This window comes from Cololabis saira, chromosome 23 (assembly GCF_033807715.1).
Source record: "Cololabis saira isolate AMF1-May2022 chromosome 23, fColSai1.1, whole genome shotgun sequence".
Taxonomy (NCBI): Eukaryota; Metazoa; Chordata; class Actinopteri; order Beloniformes; family Belonidae; genus Cololabis; species Cololabis saira.
This window is the reverse complement of record NC_084609.1, coordinates 5488141-5501862: the sequence shown is the minus strand read 5'-3', so window position 1 is coordinate 5501862 and position 13722 is coordinate 5488141. Positions and strand designations below refer to the sequence as shown.

The 13722-nt window shown below is 40.3% G+C and overlaps 1 protein-coding gene across 3 annotated transcripts in view; it reads right to left on the bottom strand.

The window, feature by feature from the left end:
• The window catches only part of iqsec3a (IQ motif and Sec7 domain ArfGEF 3a), a 192392-nt gene extending 180431 nt beyond the window's left edge, over positions 1 to 11961 (bottom strand). For all 3 annotated transcript variants that reach the window (XM_061714483.1, XM_061714484.1, XM_061714485.1), the window contains exon 1: positions 11149 to 11961. In XM_061714483.1, the coding sequence (XP_061570467.1) occupies positions 11149 to 11846 (698 nt within the window). In that variant the 5' untranslated portion in view covers positions 11847 to 11961. The remainder of the gene's footprint in view (positions 1 to 11148) is intronic.
• Positions 11962 to 13722: the final 1761 nt, after the last annotated feature.

Sequence of the window (13722 nt, the reverse complement as noted above, 5' to 3'; positions counted from 1 at the left end):
TGTGTGGAAGTGTGGGAGAATATAAAACAAACACGGATACAATATTCAAACTTCAAAAAAGAGCAATAAGAATTGTAAATAAAGCGGCCTTTAGAGAATCAACAAACCCACTCTTCATCAAACTGAGAACACTCAGATTTAAGGATCTGGTCGACTTCAAAACTATAGAAATCCTGCACAAAGCCAATCAGCATCAGTTGCCACAAGACATCCAGAAATTGTTTCAAGTAAAAGAAAATAAACACAATCTCAGGGGAATGTGTCATTTCAAAAAACAGCATGTACGAACAAACATCAAAACCCATTCAGTGATGGGAGTTAATCTGTGGAACAACTGCAAAGATGAAATGAAATCATGCAAATCACCAAGTCAGTTGAAACAAATCTTTCAAATCAATACTCTTAATGGATACAAAATGGAAATGGACACATGAACTGACAGTCAATGACCAAAGTGCCTTGCTCAGCTGAACCACCTTTTCTTTCTCTTTTATGCTTTTCTTTTGGAGTTCTGTGAAATGAAGAAATTGTAAAAACAGAACATTAGAAGGGGTAGGACTAGAAAGGTTTTCTGAAACTTCATCCTACACCCTTTCAAACAGGAAATATTGATCTACATATAGATTTTCTCTCTTTAATTAGGGCCCGAGCACTGACAGTGCGAAGGCCCTATTGTATCTGTAGGAATTGTTCTCGTTCTCGTTTTTATTCTCGTTCTCGTTTTTATTTTTCCGACGAAAGGAAGGCCTTTTTTTCCACCTTAACGTGCCCCAAAAGTCACCAAATTTTGCACGCAAGCCAGGCCTGGTGGAAAATGGTTAATGGTTTGCATTAATGGGCGTGGCCTAATGGCTCAACAGCGCCCCCTAGAAAACTTCGTGCCTCAAGCCCCACAATACGGTTTGACGTACATGCACGAAAATCGGTACAAACCTGTATCATGTCGCAACTTAAAGAAAAGTCTCTTGGCGCCATGGCCGAAACCGAACAGGATGTTGGCCATTTTCAATTAATCGTGTAATTTTGGCGCAATTTATGCCATTTCTTCGGCCGTTTCTTTGCCCGAACCGTAACGTGCACCCAGGTGAGTTATACATCAAAATGTGCGTCTCCATCCTGCGACTATGGGAATTACTTTTCTCAGTCAAAAGCGTTACCGTGGCGAGACTAGACGCCAAAAAGTGCGCCCCCTTCATCTGATTGGTCCATATGTGATAGTTCCTACTTTCTGCCATAACTTTTGAATGGTTTGAAATAAAGACTCGTGGGTGGTGTCATCGGACTTGACCTCTTTGACCTTTATTGGTGAAAACTGCACGCGTGAGGGCCTGTTCATCGCTGCTTGCAGCTTTAATTTGCTTTGTTTTGCTTATGTTTTTTTTTATACATATATACATTATACATTTTATGTATTCAGATTTTTTTTTTTTTAACCTGTTTGAATAAATAAATTTAAAAAAAAAGCCAGAGCAAAAGGATGGCTCTCCTGCCTCCTGCGTTCATCGTCACCCCCTGAACACCCGGCTTTCACACAGAGGAAAGGAAAAGAACGGAGGGTTCCACTCTCGTCTGCGGACGGGCTAAGTGGAGGCGCCGGATGGTCGGGACGTGGTTCTGAATACTGATTCACACTGCAGAGGTGGCTCCTGTAGCACAAGCTGCTGATTACAGGGAACCAGAAGAAGAAGAAGAAGAACGGAGGTGGAGAGCCGAACGGCCACGAAATGTGAGACAGATGAAAGAAAGAATGACGAGGAATGCCGGAAAAATGAAAAACTTGTAGGCAAAGAAGACCAAAAAGTGACAAAATGAAAGTAATGGCAGCTTAAAGAGCGGGACTCGGAGTCGGCGGAGAGAGGGGGAAGAAAAAAAGAGGATTTTTGAAGAATTCCTTCACATCCCACGTTAACAATCCTCGTCAGAATGAGCAACACGACTGCAAACACTTCACGCTTTCCGTTGTAAGAAGTTTTTCAGCTCCGACCAGAAAACAAGTTTTCGACGGCGCGCACCGTTTCCAGGTTGAAAGCAGCCGTGATTTGCATTTTTCAAATTATACCACTGTGAGGGGATGATTACGGCGTGGTGGGGTGTGTGCAAGCATTTTAATGTTTTTTTTTTCATTTAGAGCTTTTTCAAACAGATTTTTCTGCAGCCTTTTAATCAGATAAAAACACATAGTTTGGATGAGAAGATGATAATTAAGCCGGAATTAAAGATTAAAATCTTCACATCTGTACTTCCTTAGTTCAAAGAGACGGCAGTGATTTTGGGTTCAGTTTTTCCCCCCAAAACAAATTCTTGTTACCTGCTCTTATCTTACGGACGTGTAATAAAGACGGCCAAGAGATTTGGAGATTTACAGCGTTGAATACAAAACAGATGAGACATAAACGGGTTTTTATATATATATATATATATATATATATATATATATATATATATATATATATATATACTGTATATACCGTAGCTAGTCAATTAGTCATCAACTACTGAAAGGATGAGTCGACTAATCGGATTATGACTCTCAAAACCATTAGATGGCTCTTATTCGCGCTCTCACATTTTAAATTTAGCATGAGGTTGTTTAAATGATGTGCTATTTATAAATTACCGACATTAAAGATGGTGGCTTCATTCAAAAATACATCTTTTAATGAACTTTACTGCCAAGTCGCTGTGGTGTTGAATCGGTTGTGGCCATATTGTTTACCTGGCACTGTACTCTGCAGAGATAGGAAGTAAAGAAGATGCCTCACTCTGTTGAAAAACCCATGTGGCGACAATAAAGGCTGAACACTGCAATTTTCAGCAGAGATAGGAAGGAAGGAAGGAAGGCCATGCCTTACTCTGCTCATTTTTTTTATGACAATAGTCGACAATTAAAGGAGCTGTATGTAAGAGCAATAATAAAACGAATCATAAAATGACCCCGATATGTCAACAGACATTTAAAAATCATGTTCATTTCAAATACTTATGTCACTGACAACAGCACTCAAGCCAGGATATTCCAGTTTAAAAAGAGGAGTTGCAGCCCTCAACTGATGTTTATGTTGTCATTTTTTGTTTTGGCCTGAAGCTCCACCCTCCACCTATCTCCCAATCACCAAGTCAGTATTGTTTCTGAAGCTCCACCCTCCACCTATCTCCCAATCACCAAGTCAGTATTGTTTCTGAAGCTCCACCCTCCACCTATCTCCCAATCACCAAGTCAGTATTGTTTCTGAAGCTCCACCCTCCACCTATCTCCCAATCACCAAGTCAGTATTGTTTCTGAAGCTCCACCCTCCACCTATCTCCCAATCACCAAGTCAGTATTGTTTCTGAAGCTCCACCCTCCACCTATCTCCCAATCACCAAGTCAGTATTGTTTCTGAAGCTCCACCCTCCACCTATCTCCCAATCACCAAGTCAGTATTGTTTCTGAAGCTCCACCCTCCACCTATCTCCCAATCACCAAGTCAGTATTGTTTCTGAAGCTCCACCCTCCACCTATCTCCCAATCACCAAGTCAGTATTGTTTCTGAAGCTCCACCCTCCACCTATCTCCCAATCACCAAGTCAGTATTGTTTCGGCATCCGGGTTGCCAGCTCGGCTCTAATTATGGCAGCCATGGCAGCCTACGTTCCTGCTGCATTCTGCAGCCAACCTGGCAACCTCTGGTCGGGGGGAGGAGGGGGAGGGTACACGCCGCATAACAATATTTTGAAAGTGACTGCAGTACCAGTTTTGGACATTTCTTACAGACGGCTCCTTTAAATTTGTAGGCGACTATTTTTATCCTCGATTTTTGGCGAAAACGTTGCACCCCTATACAAACTGTTTATTTTCTGGGCTTGAGTGGACAATAAAGTTGTGAAGTGTCAATTACTTCCGGGAGGCACAACAACATCAATCAAGATGGCAATCAATAGCCGAGTTGATGTTGCCACACGACTCAGAGAGAGCAAAGGGACCAAACGATCGACGGAATCTTCCGTAGCTAAGGATCTACGACCTTATTCTGTCGTAGAAACTGAGCCCCGGTACAAGCTACAGTACCTTCACTGATTCAGCGCCTTCAGCATAAGAAACCACAGCAAAGGTGATGGAATCCATGTGGAATGCACGAGAATCGGTACACACCTGTATCATGTCGCAACTTACAGAAAAGTCTCTTGGCGCCATGGCCGAAACCGAACAGGAAATCGGCCATTTTGAATTAATTTATGCCATTTCTTCGGCCGCTTCTTCGCCCGAACAGTAACGTGCACCCAGGTGTGTTATACATCAAAATGTGCGTCTCCATCCTGCGACGACGCACATTACTTTTCTCACGATAGACGCCAAAAAGCACGCCCCCCCTTCATCTGATTGGTCCATATTTGATAGTTCCTACTTTTTGCCATAACTTTTGAATGGTTTGATACAGAGAGTCGTGGGTAAATGTCCAGGCCTGAAGAATCTACAAGAATCTACATGCAAGTCACACATGCAGCCTGAACGTGCACAAGGGTGCGAGGGCCCGTTCATCGCTGCTTGCAGCTTTAATATTATATGTTATTATCTGACTGCTTGTTATCGCCGCGTGACTGATGAAAAATTAGCCTCATTGTTTGAATACATTTTGATGCGTCGGATTGTTAGCTGGTGAATCATAATCGTATTGATTTGTGAGGGCAGGAATTTATAAATTGCAGATTTCTGAGCTTCTATTCATTATTTTCTTCTTTTTGTTCATTGTTGTAGCCGACCTGTTGCCAATTAGCCGAAGTAGTTGTGGCTGCCTCTCTTCAGTGCCACTTCTTGACAGCGTGTCGTGTTGCTGCCATCAAATTAATTTCCATGAAATGCTGAGAGTTTTTACTCTTTTTAGATTTTTTGTTGGAATCGCTGTAAACGAGGCACGATGCGCACGAGCGCTTTCCGCCGTGAAACAAAGAACACAAGTCACGACACACACACCGTATTATTGAGTCGGCAACACGTCCCAGTTACCCCCCCACATTAATAGAAATGCATCTCCTCTGTCCCGCGGCGACGCCCCGTCTTGTCAGGCCGGGATCGATGCTCTAAGTGGAAATTATGATGCCGCTTCACGTCTCCGGCGTGTCGTGTGTCGCTGCGTTTGTGTGGAGGATAAGAGAGAGAGCAGCCTGCTCTTTTGAAATGTTCAGCACTCTTCATGTTTCCGTCTCATCGCTCATCATCCTGCAGCGCTGTCAGGTTGAATATATCTGGCAACCCCCCCCCCCCTCCTGGCACCTGTACTGTAGCTGTGTGTGTGTGTGTGTGTGTGTGTGTGTGTGTGTGTGTGTGTGTGTGTGTGTGTGTGTGTGTGTGTGTGTGTGTGTGTGTGTGTGTGTGTGTGTGTGTGTGTGTTTGTCCAACACAGATAGAATTAATTTAAAAGCTGCAATTTCTGCCTTTTTCCCTGGTATGTACACTATTTCTGACCCACGCTATTTCGAAAATTATAACTTAATGGAACGATAAATCAATCTGGATTAGCAGAAACAATACAGGCGAGTGGAGCAGATGGGGCTCAGTGTGTGTGTGTGTGTGTGTGTGTGTGTGTCTGCTCTAGCAGAGATGATCCATGTGACCTTGACGGAGGCCAATCCGGCGCAGTGCACCGGTGTAAAAAGGACGCTTCGCTTTCAGTTTTGGCACCTTTTTCTCTACATTTGTACAAGGTGTTCACATGCGGGAGCAGCTGATCCGGCCGTCCAAATACCAAGTAATCCCCCCACGAATAGGTGTGAAATGCCAGGCTGGGATCAGGAAATTTAAATGTATTTCTTCTCCAGGTTGTCACGGAGATTTGTGAGATCGGATTCTTGTGTTTTTCCGTTGCAAAGAGTCTGTCGGGGTTTTGGCAGCGTCACGCCATGACTGTGTTTCCATGCATCAATAACCCTTTTACAACCCGAATATTAGCAATAACCCGGTTTTGCACGGCCATGTAAACACCAATAACCCCTTTGAATAACCGGAATTTGCTCATATTCGGGTTTTTAAAAACCCGAATATGACCTCTGGGTTACTCCTTTTAAAACCTGAATATTCGTCATGTAAACGCCAAACGGAATATCCCCATCAAACGGAACAGGAATTTGTTTTCTGTGCATGTTCTGTTCACAAGGAATCCTGGTCTTTTGAGTCCAGGAAGTTCTTATAAACACGGAGAAACGCAAGACCAGGAGGAGACTAATCACTTCATAAATGTAATGAAGGATATGAACATTTCTGCATTTGTAGACGGTAGAAAGTACCGGGATAGCGAGATGTCGACCAAGATGGCGCCTCCTATGGTCGGCTCGGTGTTTCGCTCTCTGATTTTTTTCAGCTTTCTGTTTATCTTTCCTGTTTTCTGCTGCCCTACACGGGTCACCTTCAGCAGAGAGCAATTACTTAACATTAGGAAGTCTTCTCCCGGTACTTTTTACCCAGTTTTCACCAATCCGGACAGTATTTTTCATTTTTCTCTACCTCAAACTACTGCACCTTAGTTGTTTATTTGTATAAATGTTAACAAGTACCACATTTGTTAATTTACTGCCTAAAGAGCGAAATAACTGGAGTCAAATTCCTTGTTGGACAATGTTCGAACCTGGCCAATAAAGACGATTCTGATTCTGATTCTGATTTACAAGAAGGAGAGAGAAAAGTTGCGCGAAGCAGCATTTGTTTTGGATTTGGATACAGGAAGAAGAAGCGGAAATGACGGGAATTGCGTCATCACGTTCTCCGTGCGTCGCTGGTTTGATCCAGATATCCCAAATGATTAATTACCATGTAAACGGAATATTCCAAATGTTTCAGTAACCGGGATATTAGCAATAACCCGAATTTTGACTGCATGTAAACGTAGTCCATGACTCGGCGTGGTTTTTCGGGAATAATCGCTCTGTATCAACAGCAGCCACCTTGTATGACTCGCTGCAGTTGGCTCGGTACGTTCTGTACCAGCAGAAACGTTATTGATCTGCTGGACATGCCGCTGTGGAGGAGCGCCTCCGCATCCCAGATTATCAACCCTCCCCGTGTCTACCGAGACGGTTCACCCGGGTTACCTGCCCGGGCTGCTGGTGACGTCACCATCAGCTCGACTGTTGCCTAGCAACAGTCACAACATCCCAGTGCCTTCACTGTAATCTCTGCTAGACTTCAGAACAGCTCAACTTTTTTTATTTTCTCATGTATTTATCTTAGATTTATGCTGCAATTACAGTACAGTTAAATAAAGGGATTCAAACTTGTGTGGTTGATTTATTATCATTTTTGTTATTATTTGAGAATCAAATGTAAGACTGTAGTGTCAAAAGTATAATAGTCTCAATTATCTTACAGCTATGTGATGCACTTGTGATTTCTGCAGAAACACTACTGAAATGTTGGTTAATGCCTCATATTTAGTTATAGTTCATAGATTTGGTTTTCAGAGGGGATTAACTATGAAAAATTGACATTTTTGGACATTGTTTTTGGACAAACTGAGTCTGACGGTCTGTCGTTTGATGAGCTCTTCAGATTCCCAGCGTCCTGTGACATCACAGACCCAGACATCAGTCGGACTATCCAACCTCCCCATCTTTACCTTCATATGTTGCTGTATTGGGCCTATTTTCTGACGTAAACACTGATTTCCAAAGAGGAGAGGGGTGGAGCCATGTGGTTGACTCCACCCCCTAACAAAACAGGAGTTTATGAACAGAGCTGTACACACAAGGCTGAAAAGGGAGCTGTTGTTCTTCTTAATTTGGTCGTTTTCACCGAAGCATGTGATAGACATTTCATTAAGAGAAGAAATGGTCATCTGATGTCATTATTGACAATAACATGTCTGGAAAGCTTGACTTAGAGCCTTAAAAATGCACACGAGTGGGACAAAAAGTTCAAAAATCAGCTTTTCTATTGGGTTTTTTTTCCTGGAAAATTGATTTTAGTTCATTCTTAGAGAATTAAACTCATATATGAAGTTACATTCCAGTGAACTGACGTGTCTCAACCTGCGTCCTCACGAGGAACAAGCTGTTAGCTCGTACGTGTTTTTTTTTTAAATAATGCTCAGCTCATTTTATTATTTCAGTACATGGATTTCCTATTTTAGAGCATAATTTAAAACCTGGCTCCAGTATCTTTTAGATAGAAATTGATTTAAAAAATAATGTTAAAATAAAGGAGGTAAGCCTCATATTAATCAAAGACTAATATGAACATGAAACATTTAAAATGGAGCTTCTTTCCAACAAGCTGATATCTTCCGTACCATTAAAAAAGAAAAAGTTTAACACAACCAAGTCCTGACAAGAGTAAAATAAACAATAAAATAAGGCATTACATTGATAATTCATGCATTACGGTTTAATTATGCCTTGATCTTTATTTATTGGTTGTTTGTGTTGTATTTATTTATTTTTTTTGTTATTTTGTCTTTTCTTTCTTTTCTTTTCTTTTAATTTTTAAATTTTTATATTTTTTATGGCATAAATGATCTGATATTGTGAGGAAGGGACAGGACTAAACAAGCATTCTGCTTCCTCCTGTTCCCTCTCCAACACATTGTTTTGCTGTTGTGCTCTATTTTTGGATGAGACTGTTCAATTGTTTTGCTTTTTTTTATATATATATATTTTGACGCTTTTAATTTGATGGGTTTTGTTGTGTTCGAGACAAAGCCAACAATAAACAATAAATAAACTAATCAATCCAGCACAAAGCTGATAAGACGCCTCCACCTCCTCAGCTGTGGGGGAAATAAGACCTGGAAACAGACATTGTGGTTTAATTCACCGTACGAATTGGTACAGATTACTTTTGTAATACTCTATTTGACCCGGTCTTTGTACGTTTTGACCTTATAGAAACGTAATTCTTGCCATTTTAAGAATGATATTTGTACCTACTGTACTCTACTGCCCTTACTTTTTAACAACTTGTGCTTTCTATTATTTTACCTCTTTTCTTATCATTTTATTTCATGTTATTTGTTATTTATGTTTTAATTGCATCTTGCCACTTTTAATGTTAATGTAGGGTCCTAACGTACCAGTAAGGGGGTACTTGGCCATGCCCAAAATACTTATATTGACCTCTTTGGATTCCCTTTTCTTAAATAAATAATGGAAAAGGTGTTGATTTTATTGATTTTCTCATTCCACACAAAAATACATTTGGTCAAAAGGAGGAGGCATCACCTTTCACACATGGCTGTTTTAAATAGATGGTCACACAATTTGCAAATCCGCTTCCTTATTTGTTGCAACAGCGATTTGAAACTAATAACTGTGTATTTTGTGATGACTGTGAAACCACTAATCATTTATTTTTTGAATGCATATATTATAATACCCTTTGGGAGGATATACAGTACATGACTGGCTTCACCCGAAGGTGTTTGATCTGCAGGAGTTCTCATGAAAAGCTATTATTTTTGGACTTTCAATGGACAATGATGACTTTCTTATTAATAATATCATAATTTTGGGTAAATTCCACATTCACAAGTCCAAGTATATGAAAGTGAAACCTCGATTTTGTCTTTTCCATAACGAATTCCTTCCCTTTTCTAAAGCCCTTAAACTCATGACAAAAAGAAATGCAATACAACTTTTGAACATAATTGTTGAATATAATTTATTGGATAAGCCATAGTCCCTTTCTACGGAAGAGTATTAGAGCCAGGCAGGAGAAAAATACAATAATATTTTAGAGGAGGAAGATTTTCATTATGCACTTCGAGAAAACAGTCGATTTTGGTATTGAAACTAATAACTGTGTATTTTGTGATGAATGTGAAACCACTGATCATTTATTTTTTTGAATGCATATATTCTAATACCCTTTGGCAGGATATACATGACTGGCTTCACCCAAATGTTTTTGATCTGCAGGACTTCCATATTTTTGGACTTTCAATGGACAATGATGACTTTCTGATTAATAATATCATAATTCTGGGTGAATTCCACATCCAAAAGTCCAAGTATATGAAAGCAGGGGCGTCAATTGGGTATGGCAGCCGCCACACCTTGGCTTCAAGGGAAAATGTAAATGTTTGTTTTTTAAATACATTTATGGAATTACTCTGTGTCCATTTGTATTGATTATTCTATTACTTAATACATATAGAATAACTACAAATGCAAATCAAAACAACATGATCAATTTCACTAGTTATTTTACACTGCAAAAACTCAAAATCTTAGTTGTCTTATTTTTAGTTAAAATGTCAAATTTTTAGTCCAAAAAAATCTCATTACATTTAAGACAAGACTCAAAAACAACCATTTTCACCTGTTTCAAGTAGATTTTCACTTAAAATAAGCGGAAAAAAATGTCAAGTGAAAATTTACTTGCAGGTGAAAATGGTCAAATATGTTATTTTTCTGGTGATGACTCTTGTTTTAAGTATAATGAGATTTTTTGACTAAAAATGAGACATTTTAACTAGAAACAAGACAAATATTCCTGGTAAGATTTTGAGTTTTTGCAGTGAGCGAGACTGCATTTGAAAATATTCCAATTTTCTTGACCACACAGATAAGCTACATAAACTTCTGTGATGAGTATTTGCTGGACGTGTTGATTGATACTCTAGTTAAGTTCTGTGACTCTTAACCTTGCCATACCTTAGCTTTGACTGAATTGACGCCACTGTATGAAAGGGAAACCTCGATTTCACTTTCAATACAACTTATACCGGCATAAAACATCGGCTATATTATAGAAAACAGGCAAAGCGCTGCAGAAATACAGCTTTGAATGCATATATTCTAATACCCTTTGGCAGATATACATGACTGGCTTTTACCCAAATGTTTTTGATCTGCAGGACTTCTCATGAAAAGCTATTATTTTTGGACTTTCAATGGACAATGATGACTTTCTGATTAATAATATCATAATTATGGGTAAATTCCATATCCACAAATCCAAGTATATGAAAGTGAAACCTCGATTTCACTTTCAATACAACTTCTACCGGCATAAAACATCGGCTATAGCCTAGTGTATATAGAAAACAGGCAAAGCGCTGCAGAAATACAGCTTATTGGGGTCATGGGATGTTTTTTTTTTTCTTTTTTTTTTCTGAATTTTGATGGGAGGGAATGAAGTGTGCATGGCGTTAAGTGGGAATAACCACCGTGGATACTCACTCGGCTTTGCGGGCCAGCCCCTGCACGGAGCGGCAGAGCGCCGCGGGGGTCTGCGGGACCAGCGACTTGCAGCAGGCGGAGCTGCGCTTGTCCTCCTCGGCCGAGTCGGAGCCGCTCTGGTCGCCTTTGGGCGACTGTGGCGAGGTGGGGACGAGCTGCAGCTGCTGAGGTGGAGCCGCCGTAATCTGCGGCTGCAGCTGCGGCGGAGGCTGCTGATGCTGCTGCTGCTGATGCTGCTGATGATGCTGATGCTGCTGCTGAGGCGGCGGAGGCTGATGCTGCTGATGCTGATTCTGGTGCTGATGCTGATTCTGGTGCTGATGCTGCGCCGCGGCTTTGCCCCCGCTGGTGCCGCCGCTGCTGCTGCTGCTCCCCGGGTGCTGATGGAGCAGAGCCGGCGCCTGGGGGCCGGCGCTGCGGTGGGTGGAGGTCTGTGGGTGGTGGTGGTGATGGAGGTGCAGCTGGGCGGGCTGGGGGGGCTGATGCTGCTGCTGCTGCTGCTGCTGCTGCTGCTGCTGCACGTACAGGTGCGGGTCCCGCAGCTGCCGGTTCTCCCCGATCAGGTCCTCCACCTTCCGCTCGAGCTCGTCGATGCGCTGGCGCTGCGTCTGGATCAGGCTCTGCTGGTTCTGCACGATGGTGGTGAGCTCCTTCAGGTACAGCACGGCTTTCATCGGATTATCCAGCAGGCTCTCCATCACTGTGAGCGGATTCTGAGGCCTCTGGACGGACTTGATTAGGAGATGGAGGGACGGAGCTCCGAGCCTCTGAGCCTCTGAGCTCTGGGGGAAGTGGGCAGTCTCTCTCTCTTCCTCCTCCTGTGCGCGTCCTGAGGATGACAGAAATGGTGCTGATGCGAGGAGGAGGGGAGGGGGCGGGGCTTAGGGAGCGGTGACGTCAGCGCGCAGCGCTATACACTGTAAAAACCTAACAGTGCATCTTCATAACAGAAGTGGAAATAACTTACATATAACATAACTTCAGAGGTGGGTAGAGTAGACAAAAATTGTACTCAAGTAAAAGTACTGTTACTTCAGAATAATATGACTCAAGTAGAAGTAAAAAGTAGTCATCCAAATAATTACTTGAGTAAAAGTAAAAAAGTACTTAGTGAAAAAACTATTCAAGTACTGAGTAACTGTTGAGTAACGTCTGATTTATTTTTAACACAACCATTCAAACAGACAAAAGTACAAAATAATTTCAGGCAAATTAAATCAATAAAATAATAAAATAAATTAAAATTAATAAAAAATAGCTTAAATTAACATAATCTTAAAGTAAATTCAAGTAATTTAATACATAATAAAATAAATAAAATAATAACAAAATAAAAAAATAAATTAAACACAAGTAGTACAAAATTTCAAGCCTTTGTACTTTTCTTTTTTAACCAGCAGAACTAGAACAAACCCATGAACTCATAGAAACTCTGTGTGTGTTTGAGTCTGTGTAAATGTGACAAAACATGTAAAAAAAAAATAATAATTCCCAAAGAATCACCCAGTGATGTCATGAGATTCAGATTCAGATTCAGAATAATATGACTCAAGTGGAAGTAAAAAGTAGTCATCCAAATAATTACTTGAGTAAAAGTAAAAAAGTACTTGGTGAAAAAACTACTCAAGTACTGAGTAACTGTTGAGTAACGTCTGATTTATATTTTAACACAACCATTCAAACAGACAAAAGTACAAAATAATCATCTTCAGGCAAATTAAATCAATAAAATAATTAAATAAATTAAAATGAATAAAAAATAAAAAAATTGCTTAAATTAAAATAATCTTAAAGTAAATTCAAGTAGGCTACTTTAATAAATAATAAAATAAATAGCTCAACGTAGCCTAATGTAGCGGAGTAAGAGTAACAGTTTCTTCTTCACAAATCTACTCAAGTAAAAGTAAAAAGTATAGTGATTCAAAACTACTCCTAAGAGTACAAAATTTCCCAAAACTTACTCAAGTAAATGTAACGGAGTAAATGTAACTCGTTACTACCCACCTCTGCTCATTGCCATCAGTTAAGATTACTCAAAAATGAATTAAATAAATGTTTGAAGCTGGTATAAGATGTCTGTGTTTGTATTGTGTTAAAGCAACTTAAAGTTGAGTTATTTAAGTTATGACAACTAAAATGGTTTAAGGCAATCGGTTTCCTAAAATGAATTGAGTAGCTAGAAGTTGTGACCACTAGAATGTGATAATTTAGTTTAGAGGAATAAAACTGAGTAACTTGAACTTAAGTGCTAACATTTATGTAAAGAAGATTCAATTAAGTTAGTCTGGTTTGATGCAAATTAATACAATCAACACTTTTTAAAAAAGTCTGAAGGAAATATTACATATGAGTGAATAATACGTGTTAGTTTTAAGTTCAGTTTACTGAATGAAATGGTACTATTGTGGCGGACACAATTATGGACCTCGCACCCATCAGGACTAGAGGGAAGGGGGCGTGGTCACAAGTGTTTATTGGTTGCTTAGCAACGAGTGTTTGTTTGCAGTTAGTTGTCAACTGTCAGTCTTTTGTCAGTTGGATTCCGCTGTCTTGGAATAAAGACGTGTTTTATCA